Consider the following 27,056-nt stretch of genomic DNA (forward strand, 5'->3'; position numbering starts at 1 on the left):
CGTGAAGCATAGAGGAGGAGGTGTTATAGTGTGGGGGTGCTTTGCTGGTGACACTGTCAGTGATTTATTTAGAATTCAAGACACACTTAACCAGCATGGCTACCACAGCATTCTGCAGCGTTAGTCCCACTAAGCCCAAACCAGATCGGATGTGGTATCATTTGTTTTTCCATCAGGAAAATGACTCAACACCGCCAAGCTGTGCAAGGGCTATTGAACCAAGAAGGAGAGTCATGGAGTGCTGGCATCTACATTGTAGAAAATAGTAAAAATAAAGAAAACCCATTAATGAATAGGTGTTCTAAAACTTTTGACCGGTAGTATATATACAAAGGTATGTGGACACACCTTCAAATTAGTGGATTTGGCTATTTCAGCCAGACCCGTTGGTGACCGGTGTATGAAATCGAGCACACAGCCATGTAATCGCCATAGACAAAAGTCGGCAGTAGAATGGCCTTACTGAAGCGCTCTGCGACTTTCAACGTGGCACTATCATAGGATGCCACCTTTAAAACAAGTCAGTTAGTCTAATTTCTGCCCTACTAGAGCTGCCCCGGTCAACTGTAAGTGTTGTTATTGTGAAGTGGGATAGTCTAGGAATAAAAATGGCTCAGCCGTGAAGTGCTAGGCCAAAGAAGCTCACAGAACGGAACCGGCAAGTATTGGAATGGGTAGCGCGTATAAATCAGCTGTCCTCAATTGCAACACTCACTACCGAATTCCAAACTGCCTCTGGAAGCAACATCAGCATAATAAATGTTCGTTGGAAGCTTCATAAAATGGGTTTCCATGGCTGAGCAGTCGCACACAAGCCTAAGATCATCATGCACAATGCCAAGCGCCGGCTGGAGAGGTGTAAATCTCACTGCCATTGGACTCTGGAGCAGTGGAAACGCGTTCTCTGGTGTGATAAATTATGGGTTTGGCGGATGCCAGGAGAATGCCACCTGCCCGAATGCATAGTGCCAACTGTAAAGTTTGGTGGAGGAGGAATAATGGTCTGGGGTTGTTGTTCATGGTTCGGGCTAGGCTCCTTAGTTCCAGTGAAGTGAAATCTTAACTCCACAGCATACAATTACGTTCTAGACGATTCTGTGCTTCCATCTTTGCGGCAACAGCTTGGGGAAGGTCCTTTCCTGGTAGGTCATTAGTAAAAATAGAAAACAGTAATGGGCCAAGACGGCTGCTTTGAGGTACGTACCTGGTTTACGTTAGAGAGGCTTCCATTAGATAGGTAGGTCTCAGTCCACGATATGGCAGAGGGTGTAAAGCCATAACACATTTGTTTTTGCATTTCTCATCCCCACCTGTTATGGCATGATAATAAGACATTTCCATCATACCTCAAGTGGAAAATAAATGGAAGGAAGTATGTAAATCCCTGTAGAATATTATTTTAACAGAGGAAGAGTCTACTTCTGTCTGTCTGCATACCAGACCACTGACGGGGAGGAATGGGGAGAATGGAAGTATGACTGGAGGATGAGAGGAGTAATAGGAGAGAGAGAGAGGCAGTAGCTCCTTGAGCCGAAAGCCAGCTGTGACGACGTCGTAAAGATGATGACATCTTTTCCATTGAAGAAGACCTCATCCGTTTAACGGCCCTATCCCCCAGAGCAGCGCTTCACATCATGTCACACTGATGTTTACATGTCGGATCAAGGTATTTTCCCTTCCCTTGACGGGGATCACCTAATCCACGTAAAGCAGACAACCACACTCGGCACACACTAATGGAGGAACTTACAGAAAATGACAGAATGCTAAGTTGTGTACAGTGGCCTCTAAAAGCAAAGAGTTGGAGAGATGCAATTTTAATGAACCCCTGCTTTTAGCCCTGGTTAATGGACTGGCTGTGGGACTGTAGCAGTGGTTAATGAACCCCTGCTTTTAGCCCTGGTTAATGGACTGGCTGTGGGACTGGAGCAGTGGGGCTGTAGCAGTGGGGCTGTAGCAGTGGTTAATGAACCCTGCTTTTAGCCCTGGTTAATGGACTGGCTGTGGGACTGGAGCAGTGGGGCTGTAGCAGTGGTTAATGAACCCTGCTTTTAGCCCTGGTTAATGGACTGGTTCTGGGACTGTAGCAGTGGTTAATGAACCCTGCTTTTAGCCCTGGTTAATGGACTGGCTGTGGGACTGTAGCAGTGGTTAATGAACCCCTGCTTTTAGCCCTGGTTAATGGACTGGCTGTGGGACTGTAGCAGTGGTTAATGAACCCCTGCTTTTAGCCCTGGTTAATGGACTGGCTGTGGGACTGGAGCAGTGGGGCTGTAGCAGTGGTTAATGAACCCCTGCTTTTAGCCCTGGTTAATGGACTGGCTGTGGGACTGGAGCAGTGGGGCTGTAGCAGTGGTTAATGAACCCTGCTTTTAGCCCTGGTTAATGGACTGGTTCTGGGACTGTAGCAGTGGTTAATGAACCCTGCTTTTAGCCCTGGTTAATGGACTGGCTGTGGGACTGTAGCAGTGGTTAATGAACCCCTGCTTTTAGCCCTGGTTAATGGACTGGCTGTGGGACTGTAGCAGTGGTTAATGAACCCCTGCTTTTAGCCCTGGTTAATGGACTGGTTCTGGGACTGTAGCAGTGGTTAATGAACCCTGGTTAATGGACTGGCTGTGGGACTGTAGCAGTGGTTAATGAACCCCTGCTTTTAGCCCTGGTTAATGGACTGGCTGTGGGACTGGAGCAGTGAGACTGTAGCAGTGGTTTATGATCCCTGCTTTTAGCCCTGGTTAATGGACTGGCTGTGGGACTGTAGCAGTGGTTAATGAACCCCTGCTTTTAGCCCTGGTTAATGGACTGGCTGTGGGACTGGAGCAGTGAGACTGTAGCAGTGGTTTATGATCCCTGCTTTTAGCCCTGGTTAATGGACTGGCTGTGGGACTGTAGCAGTGGTTAATGAACCCCTGCTTTTAGCCCTGGTTAATGGACTGGCTGTGGGACTGGAGCAGTGAGACTGTAGCAGTGGTTTATGATCCCTGCTTTTAGCCCTGGTTAATGGACTGGCTGTGGGACTGTAGCAGTGGTTAATGAACCCTGCTTTTAGCCCTGGTTAATGGACTGGCTGTGGGACTGTAGCAGTGGTTAATGAACCCCTGCTTTTAGCCCTGGTTAATGGACTGGTTCTGGGACTGTAGCAGTGGTTAATGAACCCTGCTTTTAGCCCTGGTTAATGGACTGGCTGTGGGACTGGAGCAGTGAGACTGTAGCAGTGGTTAATGAACCCCTGCTTTTATCCCTGGTTAATGGACTGGTTCTGGGACTGTAGCAGTGGGACTGTAGCAGTGGTTAATGAACCCTGCTTTTAGCCCTGGTTAATGGACTGGCTGTGGGACTGGAGCAGTGAGATTGTAGCAGTGGTTAATGAACCCCTGCTTTTAGCCCTGGTTAATGGACTGGCTGTGGGACTGGAGCAGTGAGACTGTAGCAGTGGTTAATGAACCCTGCTTTTAGCCCTGGTTAATGGACTGGCTGTGGGACTGTAGCAGTGGTTAATGAACCCCTGCTTTTAGCCCTGGTTAATGGACTGGCTGTGGGACTGGAGCAGTGAGACTGTAGCAGTGGTTTATGATCCCTGCTTTTAGCCCTGGTTAATGGACTGGCTGTGGGACTGTAGCAGTGGTTAATGAACCCCTGCTTTTAGCCCTGGTTAATGGACTGGCTGTGGGGCTGTAGCAGTGGGACTGTAGCAGTGGTTAATGAACCCCTGCTTTTAGCCCTGGTTAATGGACTGGCTGTGGGGCTGTAGCAGTGGGACTGTAGCAGTGGTTAATGAACCCTGCTTTTAGCCCTGGTTAATGGACTGGTTCTGGGACTGTTGGCCCCCATCTACAACTTTTCAAGAGATACATTTCCTCAATTCTTGGCCAATTGTTTTATGAGGAGTATTCAGTTCTGTGAGAGACAGACAGCCTACTGTATGATGACTGAGTCAGCCAGGCCAGGGGCCACTGGGTTGTTGTGGGTGTTCCTGGACACTCAGCACATTCACCAGTGGGGGCAAATGGGTGGTACAGTCCCAGTGAGTCCCAGCCCCAGAGATCAGACCGGGAGCCCTGCCAGACAACTCGGCCTCCCCCTGCTCCCTTCTATTCCCCCCTGCTCCCTTCTATTCCCCTCTGCTGTCATCTCCTTCCCTCCCTTCCCCTTCCCTGCTACCAGAAGCAGTAAATGGCTGTGATGCTAGTTTGTGTGTGTACAGTATGTGGTTGTGCGTGTTCATGTGCTTGTGTGGCCATGTCTCTCCCCCTCACCCAGGCCATCATCATTGCTCTCTCTCTCCCCTACCCTCTCCCTCTCCTTCTCCCTCATTTCAGCAGGACCTGTCGAGATTGAAGTGTTTACACAGCTCTCATTTTCAGTGCGCTTATCTCTCGTCTGGAATTTTCTCTGGCCCTGTTTGTGTTAACTTCACATAGCTCAGTTGCAGAGTGGAGAGCATGCAGAGAGGGGAGGCTGGTGTCTCTGCCTGGGCGAGAGCAGCCGTGTGGAGAGACCTCAGTAACTACCCTCCTGCTATATCTGGCTAGTGTTACTGGATACATGTGGTATGCAAACAACCACCTCATTTTGCTGAGGTGCTAAGGACAAATGGGATTTTTAGAGTCATATCTCAATGCAGTGTGTTTCACCTGTGAACACTTCTGTTTAATGTTAACTGAGTCTGACGCCAGTGGGTTGTGAGAGGAAATATAGCAGATTAGACCTGAGGGGACAGTCCTACTAGGTCAGTGGATTGTATCAAAGCCAGTTTGAGCAGTGGCATGATGGCAGTGTTATCTAGATGCATCTTCTTACTTAAATTGTTCTTGTTATGATGATAAAGCCGTTACAAAACCACCCTATTTTCTTCTGCTACATTTGACTAAATTCAGTGGCTCTCGGTCGATGCGCTTTAGCGCGCTCATCAAGCTAGCAGGATAATTCCTGATGTTTCACTGTTTATATTTAGTGCTGTGTGCTCCCTACCACTGACACACACACACACAGACAAATTTGAAGCTCTTGGCCTGGCTTGTGTGTATGTGTGTGATACTCTTTGCAATCTAAAGATCATAAGTCACGTGATGCAGAAAATAGGACACCTACTTTAAAGGCCCAATGCAGCTGTTTTTATATCAATATCAAATAATTTCTGTGTAACAATTGTAACAACCTTACTGTAATAGTTTTCCTTTCAAATTTACAAACTATAACTCAAACAAAATTGTTGCTAGGACTGTCTGGGAGTGGTCTGAGTGAGGAAGAGAACCTAAAAGTAGCTGTTTTCATTTTACCTTTATTTAACTAGGCATTTCAGTTAAGAACAGATTCTTATTTACAATGACGGCCTACCCCGGCCAAACCCTAAACCGGATGACGCTGGGCCAATTGTGCGCCGCCCTGTGGGACTCCCAATCACGGCCGGTTGTGATTCATCCTGGAATCGAACCAGGGTCTGTTGTGATGCCTCTAGTACTGAGATGCGCCACGGGAGAACCGCTGCGCCACTCAGGAGTTATTGACAGAGCGGTCTGGAACTCTCTTCATTGGTTTATTAACTGATTAACCTCCTGATGATGTCACCAGGCAAGCCGAAACCCCAGCCCGAGCAAACAGGCTGGTATTTTCAACCAGCAACTATCAGGAAATAACACTGATACAGTTTTGTTCACACTTTTACAGTGTTTGTTTCATCAGCTGTTGTATAATATGATACAAAACACAACGTGAATTTTGACTGCACTGGGCCTTTAAATTATTAATCCAATTTTTGTTTGTCCAGATATGCATTTTCTGGTAGAGAACCATCTACTTGTTCATCACTTGATGGTTACTGTCTTGATCTCTGGTATGGAGGAGTAGAGAGAAAGCATTTTGTCACGGTGGGAAAACTGTATGATGGATGATGAGGAAAGGAGTCCTGCCATGTTATAAACTGCCTTGTGGAAGCTCACAGGTGTTAAGTTTTAAAACACACAATACACCTTCAATTGCTGTGATGTCTTAGACTTCCCCTGCTGGTCTGACATCAGTCCTACAGCAGGCTGTGTGAGAGTGGAGCCAGTTGTTGGCCATGCCGCACGGCTGATCTCTGGCACTGACCCAGAATCAGCTTGTAACTAACTAATTCTGACTGTTCCCCTACCCACAGCCATGTCACACAGACCTGGGTCTGACAGCTCCACATTCAACTGTGTGTGTGGGTGCATGCCGAGTCATAGCGTCAGAGCAGTAAAGCTCAGTAAAGCAGCTCTAAAACAAGGCTTCTGGCTATAACTCCACTATTCCTTTCCTAACTGTCCTCTCTGTCTTGTCACTGTCTGTAAATCTGTCCCCCAGGACCCAGTTGGCAGGAGAAAACACTGCTCTGGGAGAGAGAGGGTAACATACCGGACACACACACGCACACACACATGCATACATTCCCAGTTAGTGTCGTCAATGTGTCAACTTTACGCTTTCAGCGCCATATTGATGAGTCTGATGAATAGCAGGGCTGAGCTGCAATGTGGCCCCAGCAGTCTGTGTGGTGATGGAGGACTTCTTGATGGAGCATCTGCAGTACTGTTCTGATAAGGATCATTGTTCCGTCTCCACGGGAGCAGGCCAAATGACTGCAGTAGCTTTGGGTTGATGGGGAGGATGTGTTTTACACTATAGGTGTGGTACAGGATCTCTCCCTCTCTGTCATTCCATGTGTCTTCTCATCGTGCCACAATTCCCTTAGCCTATGATGCTTTACAGCTTGGAAAGTGTGTGTGTGTACTGTGGTGTGTGTATGCAGTGTATGCTGTGTGTGTGTAACTAAAATTAGACTGTACAGCACATGTGTGTGCATGCATTCTGGCCGTCTGACTCAGCAGCAGCTTCGTAGGGGCAGGAAAGTGGGTCAGTTGTGCCTGCTCCAAGGGTCAGAGAGAGAGGGCAGGGAAGGGAGGGACATTACCATGGAAGAGAGGTATGGTTGGAGGGATGGTTGATGTGAGGGGTATGCTTGAGGAAATGGAAAGAGGAGGGATTTGGGGTTAGTAAAGTATTGCATAAGGAGGTGAGAAGTGGAGGGTTAGAAAGCATAGCAGGGAAAGAGAGGTAGGACTAGTATAAAGCTTGGGTATGGTTCAAATGGGAAGAGGGGAAGGATGATTGTGAAATGATTGTAGAAGGTCCTTGATATTATCAACATGAACCGATGTCCTGTTTTGCTAAACCTTGAGATCAAGCCCGTAACGTAGCGGTCTCAGGACTGGTCATTCAATCGTTGTCTTCTGTGTTGTGCATTAGATCATGTTGAAAGCTGACCTCGCTATTTGATCTATGTATCTGATGTGACCAACAACCTCTCTGCTGATAATCATCATTAACTAAACTAGGAGCCAACTGATTACTGCAGGGCTTTGATGTCTTTATCAGACTTTACAGGTGACATTGAGTGACATCTGCCCCCTGGTGGCATTGCTAAAAACTGGTCCTAGTAACTCATCTCCAATGACTATGCACAAGACTTGCGAGACTGTAATTTGATTAGTCAAATAAGTAATCTCTACTGGCCAATGAGAAGTCTGTATGATGAAGCTCAGTTCAGAACAGAAGTAAGAGGGATACTTTTTTTCCACTCGCCACTGGTACTAGCTGTGTAAAAAAGGACTTAGTCTCTGTCTCTCTGTCTGTCTCTGTCTTTGTTTATTTGTTTATCTGTTTATCCATGTGTCTCCCCTTTGTATGGACCACAGAGAGAAATATTAGACCATTTTAGGCACCAATATTATTACAGCCTTTAATTCAACCTCAGCAGTCACCCATTTACCCCATAGAGAGAGATGGAACAGAGAGAGAGAGAGAGAGTGGGAGGGAGGGATTTCAGGAGTGGAAAAGGTTGAGAGGGAGGGAGAGAAGTTCCAGGAGACAATACGTCGTAGGTCATTTAATCCAGGGAGATGCTAAACAGGAGAAATCAAGGTATCACACCACATCTGTCATCCTGACACTGGGTGTTTGCACTAGTCATATCAGCCATCAAGCCTGAAGGACATTTCTCTGCACTGTGGTTGGTTACTGATAAGTAGCCATTAACCAATGAGATTTGGGTGTACTTAGTAGCTACCTGTTGAAGAAAGTATCACTGATTTGGTTGATGGAGCAAATCAGCTTGATTAGTCAAAAAGCAGAAACAAGACTACACTTGTTTGTCTGAATTATTTACACTCAGTAACATGTGTGAGTAAGTTAGTGTGATACGGTATCAAAGATAACTATCTCAAAGAATCCTATAGACATTACAGTGGGTTGGGTGTGTGTGTGTGTGTGTGTGTGTGTGTGTGTGTGTGTGTGTGTGTGTGTGTGTGTGTGTGCCCATGAACTGAGATAATCTTCTGACCATCTTCAATGTCTTAATTTCTCACCTCAGACAGGCCATGGCTATACATGCTGAGCATGCACAATGGTCTCACTCTCTCTTTCCTATTCTAATTTTCTCTGTTTTTGTCGTTTCTACTCTCTCTACCTCTCTTTGAAGATGTCCTCCTCTTCCCCATCCCCCATCCCCTGTGTCCTTGTTTCTCTTTATTCTTCCCCTCTCTCTCTTCTTCTCTCTCTTCCCCGTCTCTCTCGATCACTCTCTATCCCTCTTTCTCCCCCCTCTGTCTCTCTCTCTCTCCCTCTTTCTCCACCCTATATCTCTCTATCTCTGTCTCTCCCCTTCTCTCTCTCTCTCTCTCTCTCTCTCTCTCTCTCTCTCTCTCTCTCTCTCTCTCTCTCTCTCTCTCTCTCTCTCTCTCTCTCTCTCTCTCTCTCTCTCTCTCTCTCTCTCTCTCTCTGTCTCTCTGTCTCTCTGTCTCTCTGTCTCTCTGTCTCTCTGTCTCTCTCTCTCTCTTTATCTCTGCCTCCCTCTCTTTCCCTCCATCTCGGTCTCAGTGTAGGAGGGCTCAATGATGGAGAGTTGATTACCTCCAGAAAACCCCACCCACCGATCAATCTATAATGTACCTAAGACATTGGTCTCTCAAATCCACCTTGTTAACACAGTACAGTTCCAGCCAATTAATTCCTTCCATTTATCCTTTCTGTCCCACTAAAGAAACGTATACGTGTTTGTATTGAATGACAAGTTAAACTCTTATGACATGGCCTGCTTTTAGAGTGTGATGTGCTTTAGGCTATGTATTACTTAGCAGTTATGGCTTCTTTATCTATTTATCATTTCACCTTTATTTAACCAGGTAGGCCAGTTGAGAACAAGTTATCATTCACAACTGCGACCTGGCCAAGATAAAGCAAAGCAGTGCGACAAAAACAACATCACAGAGTTGCACATAATCAAACGTACAGTCATTAACACAATAGAAAAATCTATGTACAGTGTGTGCAATTGTAGAAGACTAGAGAGGTAAGGCAATAAATAGGCCATAGCGGCAAAATAATTCAAATGTAGCATTAACACAGGAGTGATAGATGTACAGATGATGATATGCAAGTAGAGATACTTGGGTCCAAAAGTGCAAGAGGATAAGTAACAATATGGGGATGAGGTAGTTGGGTGTGCTATTTACAGATTGGCTGTGTACAGGTACAGTGATCGGTCAGCTGCTCTGACAGCTGATGCTTAAAGTTAGGGAGGGAGTTATGAGGCTGCAGCTTCAATGATTTTTGCAATTCGTTCCAGTCATTGGCAGCAGAGAACTGGAAGGAAAGGCGGCCAAAGGAGTTGTTAGCTTTGGAGATGACTAATGAAATATACCTGCTGGAGCACGCTGCTGGGTGTTGCTATGGTGACCAGTGAGCTAAGATAAGGTGGGGCTTTACCTAGCAAAGATTTATAGTTGACCCGGAGCCAGTGGGTTTGGTGACGAATATGTAGTGAGGGCCAGCCAGCGAGAGCATACAGGTTGCGGTGGTGGGTAGTATATGAGGCTTTGGTAACAAAACGGAAGGCACTGTGATAGACTGCATCCAGTTTACTGACAAGAGTGTTGGAGGCTATTCTGTAAATGACATCGCCTGAAGTCAAGGTTCAGTAGGATAGTCAGTTTTTCGAGGGTATGTTTGGCAGCATGAGTGAAGGAAGCTTTGTTTTCCGAAATAGGAAGCCGATTCTAGATTTAATTTTGGATTGGAGATGCTTAATGTGAGTCTGGAAGGAGAGTTTACAGTCTAACCAGACACCTAGGTATTTGTAGTTGTCCACACATTCTACGTCAGAACCGTCCAGAGTAGTGATGCTGGACGGGTGGGTAGGTGTGGTAGCGATCGGTTGAAGATCATGCACTTAGTTTTACTAGCATTTAAAAGCAATGGGAGGCCACGGAAGGAGTGTTTTATGGCATTGAAGCTCGTTTGGAGGTTTGTTAACACAGTGTCCAAAGAACGGCCAGATGTATACAGCATGGTTTAGTCTGTGAAGAGGTGGATCAGAGAATCACCAGCAGCAAGAGCGACATCATTGATATATACAGAGAAACGAGAATTGAACCCTGTGGCACCCCCATTGAGACTGCCAGAGGTCCGGACAACAGGTCCTCCGATTTTACACACTGAACACTATCTGAGAAGTAATTGGTGAACCAGGCGAGGCAGTCATTTGAAAAGCCAAGGCTTATGCGGCGATACCATGCCAGCATGGCCTGAATATATTTTGGGTGTATCAGGTTTTTCTGGCAATTCTCACAACTTCATTGGGTGGAAGAAAGTTTGACATGCTTTTTACATTTGTCCCCCAAACCATTTTGGAGAAAATCATGATTAAAGTGGACATTTTAGACCTATACAGGCCTCCTGTAAAGACCCAAAGATGAACAGTACTGTACATGATACAGACAACATCTTGGTGTCATTATATTCATATTTTCACATACATTTAAAATATGAATATCTCAAGTGTCAATTTTGATTGAGCTTGTTTCTAGACATAGTTTGGAACAATATACTCTTCAAACATGTCTAGTTCTCAGACTGTCTCTCTGCTACTTTTGAATGTATGACCCATTTTATATATAGAAATTGACATTACAGGTCATTTAACTTGTTTTGGCTGCAATCCTGATATCGGGATAAGTGTCATCAACAACCGCTGAATAGCATAGCGCTACATTCAATAAATATTACTACAAATAAATATATTCATGAAATCACAAGTACAATATAGGAAAACACAGCTTAGCCTTTTGTAAATCCACCTGTCGTGTCAGATTTTTTTAATTATGCTTTTCAGCGAAAGCAATCCAAGCGTTTGTAAGTTTATCGATCTCACACAAAACATTAAGTACACTTAGCATCAGGAAGCTTGGTCACGAAAATCAGAAAAGCAATCAAATTAATAGTTTACCTTTGATCTTCAGATGTTTTCACTCATGAGACTCCCAGTTACACAACAAATGTTCCGTTTGTTCCATAAAGATGATTTTTATATCCAAAATACCTCTGTTTGTCGCGTTATGTTCACGAATCCACAGGAAAGAGCGGTCATGACAACGCAGACAAAAATTCCAAATAGTTTCCATAATGTCCACAGAAACATGTCAAACGTTTTTTATAATCAATTCTCAGGTTGTTTTTAAGATATATAATCAATAATATATCAACCGCAAATGTCTTTCACAGTAGGAGAGGGGAAAACAATGGCTGTCCAAATTCTGTTGCGTGAGCAAAACTCATGTGACCACTTGACGCGATGTTATCGTTCTGGCTCATTTTTTCAAAATAAAAGCCTGAAACTATGTCTGAAGACTGCTGACACCTTGAGGAAGCGATAGGAAAATGAATCTGGTTCATATCCCTTTAAATCCAGCAAAGGGAGGCTATGGAACATGGAGTTTTCAAAATAGAAGCCACTTCCTGTTTTGATTTTCCTCAGGGTTTCGCCTGCAATATCAGTTCTGTTAAACTCACAAACAATATTTTGACAGTTTTGGAAACTTTAGTGTTTTCTATCCAATACTACTAATAATATGCATATATTAGCAACTGAGACTGAGGAGCTGGCCGTTTACAATGGGCACCTTTTCATCCAAGCTACTCAATACTGCCCCTGCAGCCATAAAAACCTATGTGAGAATGCTGTTCATTGACTACAGCTCAGCATTTAACACCATAGTACCCTCCAAACTCGTCATCAAGCTCGAGACCCTGGGTCTCGACCCCGCCCTGTGCAACTGGGTACTGGACTTCCTGACGGGCCGCCCCCAGGTGGTGAGGGTAGGTAACAACATCTCCACCCTGCTGATCCTCAACACTGGGGCCCCACAAGGGTGCGATCTGAGCCCTCTCATCTACTCCCTGTTCACCCATGACTGCGTGGCCATGTACGCCTCCTACTCAATCATCAAGTTTGCGGACGACACTACAGTGGTAGGCTTGATTACCAACAACGACGAGACGGCCTACAGGGAGGAGGTGAGGGCTCTCAGAGTGTGGTGTCAGGAAAATAACCTCACACTCAACGTCAACAAAACAAAGGAGATGATTGTGGACTTCAGGAAACAGTAGAGGGAGCACCCCCCTATCCACATCGATGGGACAGTAGTGGAGAGGGTAGTAAATTTTAAAGTTCATCGGCATACACATCACGGACAAACTGAATTGGTCCATTCACACAGACAGCGTCGTGGAGAAGGAGCAGCAGCGCCTCTTCAACCTCAGGAGGCTGAAGAAATGTGGCTTGTCACCAAAAGCACTCACAAACTTCTACAGATGCACAATCGAGAGCATCCTGTCCGGCTGTATCACCGCCTGGTACAGCAACTGCTCCACCCACAACTGTAAGGCTCTCCAGAGGGTAGTGAGGTCTGCACAATGCATCACCGGGGGCAAACTACCTGTCCTCCAGGTCACCTACACCGCCCGATGTCACAGGAAGGCCATAAAGATCATCAAGGACAACAACCACCCGAGCCACTGCCTGTTCACCCCGCTATCATCCAGAAGGCGAGGTCAGTACAGGTGCATCAAAGCAGTGACCGAGAGACTGAAAAACAGCTTCTATCTCAAGGCCATCAGACTGTTAAACAGCCACCACTAACATTGAGTGGCTGCTGCCAACACACTGACTCAACTCCAGCCACTTTAATAATGGGAATTGATGGAAATTGATGTAAAATATATCACTAGCTACTTTAAACAATGCTACTTACCCTACATTACTCATCTCATATGTATATACTGTACCCTATATCATCTACTGCATCTTTATGTAAAACATGTATCACTTGCCACTTTAAACTATGCCACTTTGTTTACCTACCCTGCATTACTCATCTCATATGTATATACTGTACACGATACCATCTACTGCATCTTGCCTATGCTGCTCTGTACCATCACTCATTCATATATCTTTATGTACATATTCTTTATCCCTTTACACTTGTGTGTATAAGGTAGTAGTTTTGGAATTGTTAGGTTAGATTACTCGTTGGTTATTACTGTATTGTCGGAAGCACAAGCATTTCGCTACACTCGCATTAACATCTGCTAACCATGTGTATGTGATTTTATTTGAAGTTAACCCATTAACCCAAAACAATGAAATAACACTTATGTCATAATGTAGTAACCAAAAAAGTGTTAAACATATCAAATTGAGATTCTTCAAAGTAGCCCCCCCTTTGCCTGATGACAGCTTTGCACACTCTTGGTATTCTCTCAACCAGCTTCATGGGGTTTGCTAATATTCATTTTGAATGTTGAATATATTCATGTAAACAAATGATTTCAGAATCTAGACATACTCTATATTTTAGAGCATATGATAAAGACTAGTCTGTGTCCTGTATGGTTCACAGATCATAGGGTCTGACATGAGGAATGTACAGTATCCATTATCATTTATGATGATTTTGTTTTGTTTAAAGCATATCAACCATCCTTACTCCCAATGAAGTTTCTGTGTGAGAATTGTCAGAACAATCTGAGATACCCCAAATATTTTAAGGCCATGCTGGCATGGAATGACTGCTGATGACCAGGCTGGCCACAGTGCTGGTTGCTCTAGTACTACTAATGTATGCAATGTTGTGGGGGGATGAAATTGTTTTTCAATAAATAAATCAATTCTTTACTAAATGATTTAGAATCATGCAGATTAATTTATCTCCCTTCCACACACACACAAAGCACATATACATTCATAGACATACAAAGCAATTCATAGACATACAAAGCACACTTCAGCAAGTGCTGCTCTCCAGTTATGGATCAGAGCAGGAAATTGACACATCTGTGGGAGCAGCTTTGGCGTATAGCTCAAATGAGTCCTGGGAAGCATATTTCTGTGTGGAGGACTGAGATGGATAAAGCAATCTGGACCCATAGCCATGCACAGGCACACACTTCCATTTTCTGACTGCTTGTGTTATTTTTTCATTCAGGTGGTTCCTTCTTCAATGGCCTGGTCTGTCATGTTTAGCATTCATCATCTGCCGACCCAAGGCTTGTGTTGTGTGCCAATATCCTCAGTTAAACAACAAGTCATCTAAACTAGAAACTCTCTCTCCACCTCCTTCCCAGGTCTTGGAGTTGAGGTGAAATTCTATAACTACGTTTCCCCCAACAGAGTAAACTAATCCTATCAATAATACAGCTGTGTATATCAACAGTCATTTGTTTTTTCAGTGTATACCATGACTTCTGGCTTCTGGGAGGACTGCTATTCTGTTTGCTATATATTTTGCCTTGAATACCTCAGTGGCAGGCCTTAGGTCTTCTGTAGCTCAGTTGGTAGAGCATGTCGCTTGTAACGCCAGGGTAGTGGGTTCGATCCCCGGGACCACCCATACGTAGAATGTATGCACACATGACTGTGAGTCGCTTTGGATAAAAGCGTCTGCTAAATGGCATACATTACACACATTATACATTAGGTCTCTCTGGAAAAAAGAGATGGCTTATCTCAATGGGATTTCCTGGTTGAACAAAACAATTTGCAGATAAAATATAAAGTAGTTTATAAAAATACATTGTTTCCGTAGCTGAATCCATTAGATACTTATATAATGCATGAGTATAGGGCTATTTGATTTTGAATTTTAGGTATTAAAAACAAATATGGAAAAATGATTTGATAAAATATTGATTTTTGCCGTTACTACTATAGCCCATAGAAACATTGAGAAACATTGAAAAATAAAAATTGACTACTTTTCGGGATGTCTCTTGGTCTGACAAACATCACTCACTTCTGCCACACAAGCGCGTCAATCGACTGTAGTGGGTTAATGACCCTTGGTGGAAAGAGGTGTGTGGTTGTGAACACACATTTAGTGGAATGGACAATGATATTACACTGAGTGTACAAAACACATTAGGAGCACCTGCTATTTCCATGAGACTGAACAGGTGAATCCAGGTGAAAACTATAATCCATTATTGATATCACTTAAATCCACTTCAATCAGTATATATGAAGGGGAGGAGACAAGTTAAATAAGGATTTGTAAGCCTTTAGGCAATTGAAACATGAATTATGTGTGTGTGCCATTCAGAGGGTGAATAGGCAAGACAAATGATTGAAGTGCGTTTGAACGGGGTATGGTAGTCGGTGCCAGTCTCACCATTTTGTTTGGTCAAGAACTGCAACGCTGTTGGGTTATTCACGCTCAACAGTTTCCTGTGTGTATCAAGAATGGATCACTACCCAAAGGACTTTCAGCTAACTTGGCACAACTGTGGGAAGCATTTGAGTCAACTTTCGACACCTCGTAGAGTCCATGCCCCAATGAATTGAGGCTGTTCTGAGGGCAAAAGGGTTGCAACTCAATATTAGGATGTTTTGTACACGCTGGATTGACCATTCGTGTGTTGCTTTAGGTCAGCGATACAATTATTGATTTTCAGTGGTGGTAGCAGTGTGCAACTGAGAATTGTATCATAAACTCATTAGATGAACTGTTTGTGTCTGGAATGCTGCGGCAGTTCTGATGTGGCCTGAAGTGTTTGTGTAGTTCACCAGGGGTCCAGTTGGAGGCAGCAGACCCGGCTCACTGTCTGTCACCACTGCAGTATCCATGCTAATACCACCGGCGTTGCCATGGCGACTGGGCCCGGCAGTAACGCAAGTGAAGCCTAATGTAGAGGAACGCAGAGGGCAGTGTTGCGCCTGGAGGGAGGGATGGAGGCGGCGAGGGAGACTGAGACAGGCAGAGAGGAAGGGGGAGAAAGAAAAGAACAAGTACTACACTTATTTACAATGTGTTTATCACTATGTTAATAATTCAATAAGTCTGATGCATGTTTTGCCAGTCAGAGTTGAGATCATATGTTCTTTCTGTCAGAGACAGTGGTGACTGACAGGCAGTTATGAGGTTAGTTAGTAGCAGGAGAGTGTTTATTGACCGGGAGCCCTGATGGCCATGCTTTTAGCGTAATGAGAACTCCTCTCTCTCATTAGATAGCAGTAAATACTTTTGGGGTCCCAGCAGAGACTCTCGCCGACGGGGGATTTCAGCTGCTGGTAATGAAGGCTGGGCTGGACAGTATTTAACATGCTCGCCCCCTAAGCACAGATCTAGGATCAGATTATCCTGCCCCTTATCCTAACCGTAACAATCAATGGCGGTAAATGATATCCGATTGCTCCATCCCACTGCTGCTCCTATTTATTCATGAATAACCCTGCTTTAATAGGCTGTCCAGAGGACACCCTTAGCAGAACACATTCTGAGATCAACATGCTGAACTCTTCATGATATAGTTAGCCATTTTTGCTTTCAACAACAGTACATGGCAGCTCAGCCAGACAAGACAGAGGAATGTTCTGTCTCTCGGCTTTGTCAGTAACTCAATGAGTTAATGAGAGAGTTTACTGGATGTCTGCTCTCGTAAAAGCCTGGGTTTTCTGTACTCTAGAAGCTTATTACCTAAAATTGTTCAATTGAAAGTGTGGGTTCACAATTTGATTAGCTGGTTTTAAGCATTAAACTTTCAAATAGCTCTGTGTTGACTGTTTCTGGGTGTTATCGTCCATCATCAGCACCTGCCTGTACCCTAAATGCCCTATACTCTCTCCTGGCCCATTACACTAAGTATGAATTTGTCCTGCTCGGTGACTTGAACTGGGACATGCTTAAACCACCTGAACAAGTCATAAAGCATTGGGACTCCCTCAGTTTTTCTCAGATTATTACCAATCCCACAAGGTATGACTCCAAACACCAAGAAAAGGCTACTCTCTTTTGATGTTATCCTCAGAAATAATCCTGATATCAGTTTTCTGTTTTCTGTATTGACCTTAGTGATCACGGTTTTACAGCCTTTGTTCGTAATGGCTGCTCAGTGAAACGATCTGTCCTGATTTGTCATAGACGGTTGTTAAACATATTTTTAATTAGCAAGCCTTCCTTCATGACCTGGCCTCTGTAAATTGGTATAGAATCAGCTTGATCCCCTCTGTTGAAGACGCTTGGTCCTTCTTTTTGATATTTTCAGTGGTATTGTTAACAAACATACCCCAATTTTAAGAAAATGAGAATGAAAAACAGGTTCAGCCCCTGGTTAGACCGTAAGCTGGCAGAGTTACTCCACCTCAAAAATTCCATTTGGCGAACGGCTCGGCATACGCATACTCAGGCTGACTGGCTCTCGTTCAGGCAAATGAGAAATAAGTGCACTCAGGCTATCCGGAAGGCCAAAGTTAATTACTTTAAGGAGCAGTTTTCTCTCTGTGAGTCTAACCCCAAGAAGTTCTGGAAAACGGTTAAAGACCTGGAGAATAAACCATCCTCCTCACAGCTGCCCATGTCCCTTAATGTTGATGATGTGGTTGTTACTGACAAGAAGCACATGGCCGAGCTCTTTAATCACCACTTTATTAAGTCAGGATTCCTATTTGACTCAGCCATGCCTCCTTGCCCATCCAACATTTCCTCATCTCCCACACCTTTTAATGCGATGGTCCTCCCTCTTTTTCCCCTGCCCCGTTACAAAGTTTCTCCCTGCAAGCGGTCACTGAGTCAGAGGTGCTAATGGAGCTGGGTCAGATGGTTTAGACCCCTTCTTCTTTAAGGTTGCCGCCACTTTCATCACTAAGCCTATCTTTGACCTTTTAAACCTGTCTTTCTTCTCTGCGGAGGTTCCCATTGCTTGGAAGGTAGCCACAAGGTGCGTCCTTTATCTAAAGGGGGAGATCAAGCTGATCCTAACTGTTATAGGCCAATTTCTATTTTGCCTGTTTATCAAAAGTGTTAAAACTTGTCAATAATAAACTGACTGGCTTTCTTGATGTCTATAGTATTCTCTCTGGTGTGCAATCTGGTTTCCGCTCAGGTTATTGATGTGTCACTGAAACCTTAAAGGTCCTCAATGATGTCACTCTTGCCCTTGCTTCTAAGCAATGTTGTGCTGCTATTTTTATTGACTTGGTCAAAGCTTTTGATGCAGTAGACCATTCCATTCTTGTGGGCTGGCTATGGAGTATTGGTGTCTGAGGGGTCTTTGGCCTGGTTTGCTAACTACCTCAAAGAGTGTAGTGTATAAAGTCAGAACATCTGCTGTCTCAGCCACTGCCTGTCCCCAATGGAGTACCCCAAGGCTCGAACCTAGGCCCCACGGTCTTCTCAATTTACATCAACAACATAGCATAGCGGAATCTCTCTCATCCATTTATATGCAGATGATACAGTCTTATACTCAGCTGGCCCCTTTCCAGATGTTGTGTTAAACGCTCAACAACAAAAGTTCTTAGTGTCCAACAAGCTTTCTCTGCTCTTAACCTTGTTCTGAACACCTCCAAAACAAATGCATGTGGTTTTGTAAGAAGGATGCCCCTCTCCCCACCGGTGTGATTACTACTTCTGAGGGTTTTGAGCTTGAGGTAGTCACCTCATAAAAGTACTTGGGAGTATGGTTAGTCAGTACACTGTCCTTCTCTCAGCACATATCAAAGCTGCAGGCTAAGGTTAAATCTAGACTTGGTTTCCCCTATCGTAATAGTGGAAACTGATTCAGAAGACCATCCTACCCATGCTAGATTACGGAGACGTAATTTATAGATCGGCAGGTAAGGGTGCTCTCGAGCGGCTAGATGTTCTGTACCATCAGATTTGCCACCAATGCTCCTTATAGGACACATCACTACTGCACTCTATAAACTGGTCATGTCTGTATACCCGTCGCAAGACCCATTCGTTCATGCTTATTTATAAAACCCTCTTAGGCCTCCTTCCCCCCAATCTGAGATACCTACTGCAGCCCTCATGCTCCACATACAACATCCGTTCTGCCAGTCACATTCAGTTAAAGGTCCCCAAAGCACACATATACCTGGGTCACTCCTCTTTTCAGTTCGCTGCCGCTTGCGACTGGACCGAGCTGCAAAAAACATTCAAACTGGACAGTTTTATCTCCATCTCTTCATTCAAAGACTCAAACATTGAATCTCTTACTGACAGTTGTGGCTACTTTGTGCAATGTATTGTCTCTACCGTCTTGCTCTTTGTGCTGTTGTTTGTGTCCAATAATGTACCATGTTTTGTGCCACTACCATGTTGTGCTGCTGCCATGTTGTTGTCATGTTGTGTTGCTACCATGCTGTGTTGTTGTCTTATAGGTCTCTCTTGATGTTGTGTTTTGTTGTCTCTCTTGTCGTGATGTGTGTTTTGTTCAATGTATACCTTTTGTTTTTATCCCAGCCCACGTCTTCTCAGGAGGCCTTGGTAGGCCGTCATTGTAAATAAGAATTTGTTCTTAACTGACTTGCCTAGTTAATTAAAGGTTAAATAAAAAATGTAAACATATATAATCAAGCTCTTTGTTTCTAGGAAGAAGTGTAACAAAACTTATTACTGCAGCAATTTACTAATCTGTCCGTTGTTTAATTTTTCACATTGCAGCTCAACTAGTAAAGTCAGCTGAGGAGTGAGTGTTTGGGGGTATTATTTTTGCAATGTGTGAATAACAGATGAAGTCCACTGCCAACAGAGGGCCTTGGCTGTGGCGGTGCCATGTCTTTTTGTGCCTGGCTGAAGAGCTTTACTCCGGGTGCAGTCACTGTGTGGAGAGTTGGCTGGCTGATCTCTACTGCATGTGTCCTGGCCAGCCTTTATAGTGTTGCCACTCACCAATGGTATTAGCTTTGTAGAAAAGGACTTTCTCTGTCTCACTCCCTCCCTCTATGGATAGTGTAGTTGTGTGTCCATACTAAAAGCCTGCCTGCTGACGGGGGGCTTACTGAAATCTCTGCCAGGTGGGCTCTGTTTGGAGGAAATGTATTCACTAATTATCTGTTTGATGAGGGATTTGAGGGAAACCAATGGTTGCCTCTCACCATTTCCCCCACCTCTACCCCTAGCTCTCTGCAGGCCGGATTGAAACCATCAGAACTACAGTATGTGCTTTACGAAAAGCCTAGTCAGATATTTCAGATGGGTCATATCATGTGGTTTGTGATTCAGTTTAGCCATTGTCAGAATAGCAGCAGTCGCAAAGAAGTAGAGGGGAACAGTGATTACATGGCTCTTACTGTCTCAGTCAGTAACAGTGTGTTTAGGTACAGCTCCTATCCATTCAGTACCAGTTAATGGGATTATTTCTCTCCGGTGTGATTTGTTGGGCCTGGCAGCCTGGGACTGTACGGAGTTAAGGAGAGGATAGGGGTGGCCTGCTGACCTGAAACTGTGTTTTGTAATGAATACAGTATTGATGATGAGTATCTCCTAGATACAGCTCAAAGGACCATATCATATCTGGGACCATATCAGGGCTGTTAGGGTGTGTAGTATTAAGGTGTGGAACGTGGAAGCTTGTCTCGCTAGTCCATTAGGCCAACTGGCTTGCTAGCTAGATAGCTAGCTAGTAGCAAAGTGAGTGACCCTGTTGTGGAATCCTCAGTACAGTAGCAGCAGCTTGGTGTCAGACAGAGGCTAACAGCAGGTTGGCCTGGTCTTACCTAGCAGGCCATGGCAGCTGTCCAATCCCTTTGTTGTCATACTTCTGCACAGACTGTTCTGTCCTTACTATAATGTAGTGATGCCAATGGACTGTTCCTCCCAGCTGAGATACATACTCTGAAAGATGCTGGCCGCCCTTGTCGTCTAGCAGTAGGCAAATTATTTAGCCTAGTGGTTAGTGCGTTGGACTAGTAACCCAAAGGTTGCAAGATCAAATCCCCGAGCTGACAAGGTACAAATCCGTCGTTCTGCCCCTGAACAAGGCAGTTAACCCACTGTTCGTAGGCCGTCATTGAAAGTAGCAGTCACAAAGAAGTAGAGGGGAACAGTGATTACATGGGTAAAGTGACTAGGCGACAGGATAGATAATAAACAGTAACAACAGCATATGTGATGAATAAAAGTGTTAATGCAGATAGTCCAGGTAGCTGTTGGTTAACTATTTAACTAATTACCCGTATTATGGCTTGGGGGTAGAAGCTGTTCAGGGTCCTGTTAGTTCCAGACTTGGTTCACCGGTACGCTTGCCGTGCCGTAGCAGAAAGAGCTGTCTATGACTTGGGTGGCTGGAGTTTTTTTTTTAAATGGTGCTTTCCTCTGACACCACCTGGTATATAGGTCCTGGATGGCAGGGAGCTCAAGCCCAGTGATGAATTGGGCCGTTAGCATTACCCTCTGTAGTGCCTTGCGGTGGAGGGCCAAGCAGTTGTCATACCAAGGGGTGATGCAGCCAGTCAAGATGCTCTCAATGGTGAAGCTGTAGAACTTTTTGAGGATGCAAATCTTTTTAGCTTCCTGAGGTGGAATAGGGTTGCTGTCCTGTCACCACACTGCCAGGTCTCTGATCTCCTCCCTGATGGCCGTCTCATCGTCGTCGGTGATCAGGCCTACCACAGTGGCGTTGTCGGCAAACTTTCATGCATGATTCAGTGTTGCTAGCCTCGCAGCGAGCATAGAAGGTATTTAGCTCATCCGGTAGGCTCACGTCACTGGACGGCTCACAGCTGGGTTTCCCTTTGTAATCTGTGATAGTTTGCACGCCCTGCCACATTCGACGAGCCTCCGAACCGGTGTAGTAGGATTCAATCTTAGTACTGTATTGATGCTATGCCTGTTTGATGGTTCATTGGAGGTCATAGCGGGATTTTGCTCCTTGATAGCGGAAGCTCTAGCCTTTAGCTCATTGCGGATGTTGCCTTTATTTAATCCATGTATTCTGGTTGGGATATGTACTTATGTATGGTCACTGTGGGGTCGATGTCGTCGATGCACTTATTAATGATGCTGGTGACTGATGTGGTACATTCCTCAAAGTCATCGGATGAATCCTGGAACATATTCCAGTCTGTGGTAGCTAAACAGTTCTGGAGCTTAGCATCCGCTTCATCAGACCACTTCCGTATTGAGCGCATCACTGGTACTTCCTGTTTGAGTTTTTGCTTGTAGGCAGGAATCAGGAAGATGGTTATGGTCAGATTTGCCAGGGAGAGCTTTATGTGTGGAATAAAGGTGATCTAGTTTTTTTTCTTGCCTTTACTTGCACAGGTTGACATGCTGGTAGAAATTAGATACAACTGATTTCAGTTCAAGTAGTTCAAATGATTAACTCAAGGAGATGTTGCTACCTCTCATCTCACATGGGGCTGGCTATCTGTGGTCAATGACTCATTTGAGGTGTGTGTGTGTGTTCCGTGCACACAGTATATTGAGTGGGTATCTGTTTGTCTGTTTTACTGTTTGATATCATCTCCAGTCAGCACTTAGTGTTTGCACACCACAGTGCACTGAGTGCTGCAGTAAGATGTATGGATGACCCTTCTGTGGGCTTTTGGCATGATTTTAAGTGATTTCCTTTTCTTGTACAGTAGGTAACAATTAGCAAATCAAACTTCAGTCTAAAGGGCCTGCATATCCTGATGCTTAGTCACTTTACCCATGCCTACATGTACATAGTGTACCTACCTCAACTACCACTTATCCCTGCACATTGATGTGGTATTGCTACTCCTTGTATATAGCTTATTTCTTGTGTGTTTTATTTATCATGTCTTTTTAAAAAACGTTTTATTTAACTCTGTATTGTTGGGAAACTGCTTGTGAGCAAGCCGTTTACTGTAATGTCTACACCTGTTGTATTTTGCGCATGTGACATAAATTTAATTGAATTTTTATTGGATTTTTTAAAGAATGTATTTACTCTAAAGGATCTTTTCCATCAAATTAGACTGTCGGTCCCCTCCTACGAGAGGACAGGAGATGCAGAATTCAATGAGTTGTTATGTAATGGCTACTGGAGGTTACTGGAGGCAGTGATTCACCCGACAGATCACCATTTTTTATCCCTCTGTTACAAGTCTTGTCATACTGCAGCACTACTGGATTACTCAATATTCTATCTTTAATCTGCCCACTGTTTCACAGTAACGCCCCTTCTGCCTTGTCCACCTTTACCCCTCGAGCCTCCGCTCCTCTCCTTCCTAGCCCCGGTATGGCTCCTGTTGGTTAGATCTTGGAGGGCTGATGGTGGTGATTTGCCTCCATGGTGGGGGTCTGCCATGGAGGTCAGACTGCTGCTGGGACTGTCCAGGGTGTGCGTGACTCTTCATTGGTCTGAATAATGGCTGGCAAACTGTTTAGGGATCAAGACATTAAGTTTGAACCCCATGAAGAGTAGCTTCTACTTTAGCAGTTGCTAATGGGGATCCTAATAAAATACTAAATACTAAGACACAATGACATTCCTGGATGGGAGAGGGGAATGACCAAAGCCAGAATGTACTCTTATAGAAGGCTTATGACACACACCCACACACCACACCTACCTACCTACCTATCTGTAGGAGGTTTTCAAATGGTGAGAATGTTATCATTCATCCAGAGACAGATTCCAATGGATGGCCTCAAATCCCAGAGGATGGAAAGGAATGAAATGGAAAGAACGAGTTTGAGGGATGGCCATTAACTTTCCACTGTGGAGGAGGCACTGTTGACAGGTCTCTGTCTGGTCTGGGACAGTGGGAGTGGAGATCCAGTGAGGAAGGGCCTCACATGACTGGATGACTGAGAGCATTGCACTACACATAGAACTGTGTACTAGTATACCTGCTCTCGCAAGGCTAGCTGCCCCAATCATCTTATTAGAGGCCTCTGGCTTTATTTACCAGCAGAGTAGTCCTACACAGTGGTGCACACACACACTGTTTCCATGACAACACCATCTGGTGCTTTTAATTCACCAGCAGACTGTTTGCCCGAGTTGGCTGAAACCTGGCTCAGAGATTGTGTGATTGACAGATACATTCAAACCACAGAGGGGTGTTATATCATACAGATTACAGAAGCACAGAAATATGATAATTTATGTTCATTTTTGGTCATTGGGCTCAATGGATCATTATTTTTATTTTTTAATTTTTAATTTCACCTTTATTTAACCAGGTCGGAAAGTTGAGAACAAGTTCTCATTTACAATTGCGACCTGGCCAAGATAAAGCAAAGCAGTTCGACACATACAACAACACAGAGTTATACATGGAGTAAAACAAACATACAGTCGAAAAATAAGTATATACAATGTGAGCAAGTGAGGTGAGATAAGGGAGGTAAAGGCAAAAAAGGCCATGGTGGCGAAGTAAATACAATATAGCAAGTAAAAACAATGGAATGGTTGATTTGCAGTGGAAGAATGTGCAAAGTAGAAAGAGAATAATGGGGTGCAAAGGAGCTAAATAAATACAGTAGGGGGAGAGGTAGTTGTTTGGGCTAAATTATAGGTGGGCTATGTACAGGTGCAGTAATCTGTGAGCTGCTCTGACAGCTGGTGCTTAAAGCTAGTGAGGGAGATAAGTGTTTCCAATTTCAGTGATTTTTGTAGTTCGTTCCAGTCATTGGCAGCAGAGAACTGGAAGTAGAGGGGGCCAAAGGAAGAATTGGTTTTGGGGGTGACCAGAGAGATATACCTGCTGGAGCGCATGCTACAGGTGGGTGCTGCTATGGTGACCAGCGAGCTGAGATAAGGGGAACTTTACCTAGCAGGGTCTTGTAGATGACCTGGAGCCAGTGGGTTTGGCGACGAGTATGAAGCGAGGGCCAACCAATGAGAGCGTACCGGTCGCAGTGGTGGGTAGTATATGGGGTTTTGGTGCCAAAACGGATGGCACTGTGATAGACTGCATCCAATTTATTGAGTAGGGTATTGGATACTATTTTGTAAATGACATCGCCGAAGTCGAGGATTGGTAGGATGGTCATTATTGCACCACCCTGTACATTAATGCACTCTAGAAAACGTGGGTCCATTGCAGAATTACTGGCATGTATATGGTGATACAATCCTAGCATATACTGTATGTTAGTATGTGTGTAATAAACTTATTTCTTAGAGAGTAGTCTGGCTCTCTAAATGTTGTGTGAAAATGACCCTGCATGTGAGAATGTGCTGACTGGCATTGATGTACCGTGGGCTCTCCCAGTCAGTGTGATGTGTCAACAGGAAAGCGTTTGGCTCCTCTCTCTGCCACTAGCGCTGTGTTAGCGGCTACCAGTTAGCCTTTCCCACTGTGTGTCTGAGAGACAGATGGCATAGCTGTGGGAGGGGGCTGAGCCACCAGGCAGCACTGTCACTACAGGACTGACTGTCTACAGTCTGGGAGAGAGAGAGCTAGCCAGGTACCCCTCCAAGTGACAAGGGAAGGTTTGCAGAGGAGGGAGGGAGGGAGAACTGAGTCTCTCAGTTATATTATTCCTATTCATGTCCGACTGGTGTGTTTCTATCAATGACTGTATATGTGAATAGACAAAGCCATAGATCACATTCTTTCCTATGTAAAGACTCAATAGCGCTTTGAAGCCAAATGAAGTAGGTTAAGATGGCATTTCATGGAGACATAACTTGTTTAGTTTGAGCTGCTCCACAAAAATGTTCCACGAAGATTGCAGTTTTCCATTCACTATAATGAGGGTTCCTGTTTTCTGCTAACAATGTCTGCAGTACCGCGGTCGGCCTTGACCCTCCGTGGCTTCAATGAGAGGGGCAGTCGTTCTCCCCTGCTTTCTATGGATGTAATGAAATGGACTGTGAGAGTGGTGTGCACACGAAATGCAAGGCAGCCATGTTTGGATTTGCTGTTATATACAGTCGGGGCGTCCATGTTGTGTTGTGATGTAGTTAACACATGTCTTCCTGTTTGTCTGGCTGCCTACAGGAACCAAGCTAAATAAGGACCTGAAGCACTATCTGAGCCAGCGCTTCCAGAAGTCCTCCCCGGACCACGAACTGCAGCAGACCATTCGAGACAACCTCTACCGCCATGCTGTGCCTTGTGAGTAGCACACAACCTTTTTAAGTTCTGTTTTCTAATCCTCCTCATCGTCATCTTCTTCCTCCTAATCTTTGTGTTATTGGTTTAATGTCTTATGTTTACTGTGCTGGTTTGGTTTGTAGCTTTGCAAGGACTCTGTGCTGTTTAGTGAAGCTTCATGCTGGACATAGGTGGTCTCATGTTCCCGTATGTCTCTGTGTCATCTGAATGGTCAAATGGGTTGTCAGGTTCTAAGGGAGCTTCTTGCCCCTCAGAGATACAGATACTCAGAATACTATGCGAGTCGTGAGCACTGGATAACACACAGACGGGAGGAGATGGCTTCCTCCTCCCACTGATGAGTGGAACCAGATGACCATGAAGCCCATGCTCTCAATCCTCTTTATCCATTCAATCAGACAGATATTTACCTTTCCCAGTACTATTTGATTAGAGTGACAAGGTCCAGCGCCTTCCATGCTTGATATTCCTGGGGGCTTTTGCTCAATCAATATTCACAGTGGTTAAACAAACTACATCTTGATCAGAACCTCACGCCCATCTTCACTCCTATTTCTTCTCCGGGTGTACAGTATATTACATGATGTCCAAGGATTTGGACCTGTTTTCTGTGGATATTCCCTCCTCTCCTCTCTGTGGCCAGAGAGATAGATGGATGCCCTCGCCTGTTCTCCCCATTCCCATTTGGATCCTAAATCCAGCTGTGTGAACCAATCCCTGTGCAGCAGCTTCGATTATCATCCTTCTGATGTTGGAGATGGAATTCCCTGGTGTTAATGTGCTAGCCATGACAGACAGACGGACAGAAAAGGAAGAGCAATCAACTGGCGAGACCAGGAGACTGTGCAGTCATACACATAACATAGGGGAATAGAATGGG

The 27,056-nt window shown here is 44.6% G+C and overlaps 1 protein-coding gene across 9 annotated transcripts in view; it reads left to right on the forward strand.

The window, feature by feature from the left end:
- LOC118388426 (membrane-associated guanylate kinase, WW and PDZ domain-containing protein 1-like) overlaps positions 1-27,056 on the forward strand; it is a 203,897-nt gene that overhangs the window by 67,091 nt on the left and 109,750 nt on the right. For all 9 annotated transcript variants that reach the window (XM_035777495.1, XM_035777497.1, XM_035777496.1 and 6 more), the window contains exon 2: positions 26,060-26,176. In XM_035777495.1, coding sequence (XP_035633388.1) covers positions 26,060-26,176 — 117 coding nt within the window. The remainder of the gene's footprint in view (positions 1-26,059; positions 26,177-27,056) is intronic.

This window comes from Oncorhynchus keta, chromosome 10, assembly GCF_023373465.1.
Source record: "Oncorhynchus keta strain PuntledgeMale-10-30-2019 chromosome 10, Oket_V2, whole genome shotgun sequence".
In the NCBI taxonomy this organism is placed as follows: Eukaryota; Metazoa; Chordata; class Actinopteri; order Salmoniformes; family Salmonidae; genus Oncorhynchus; species Oncorhynchus keta.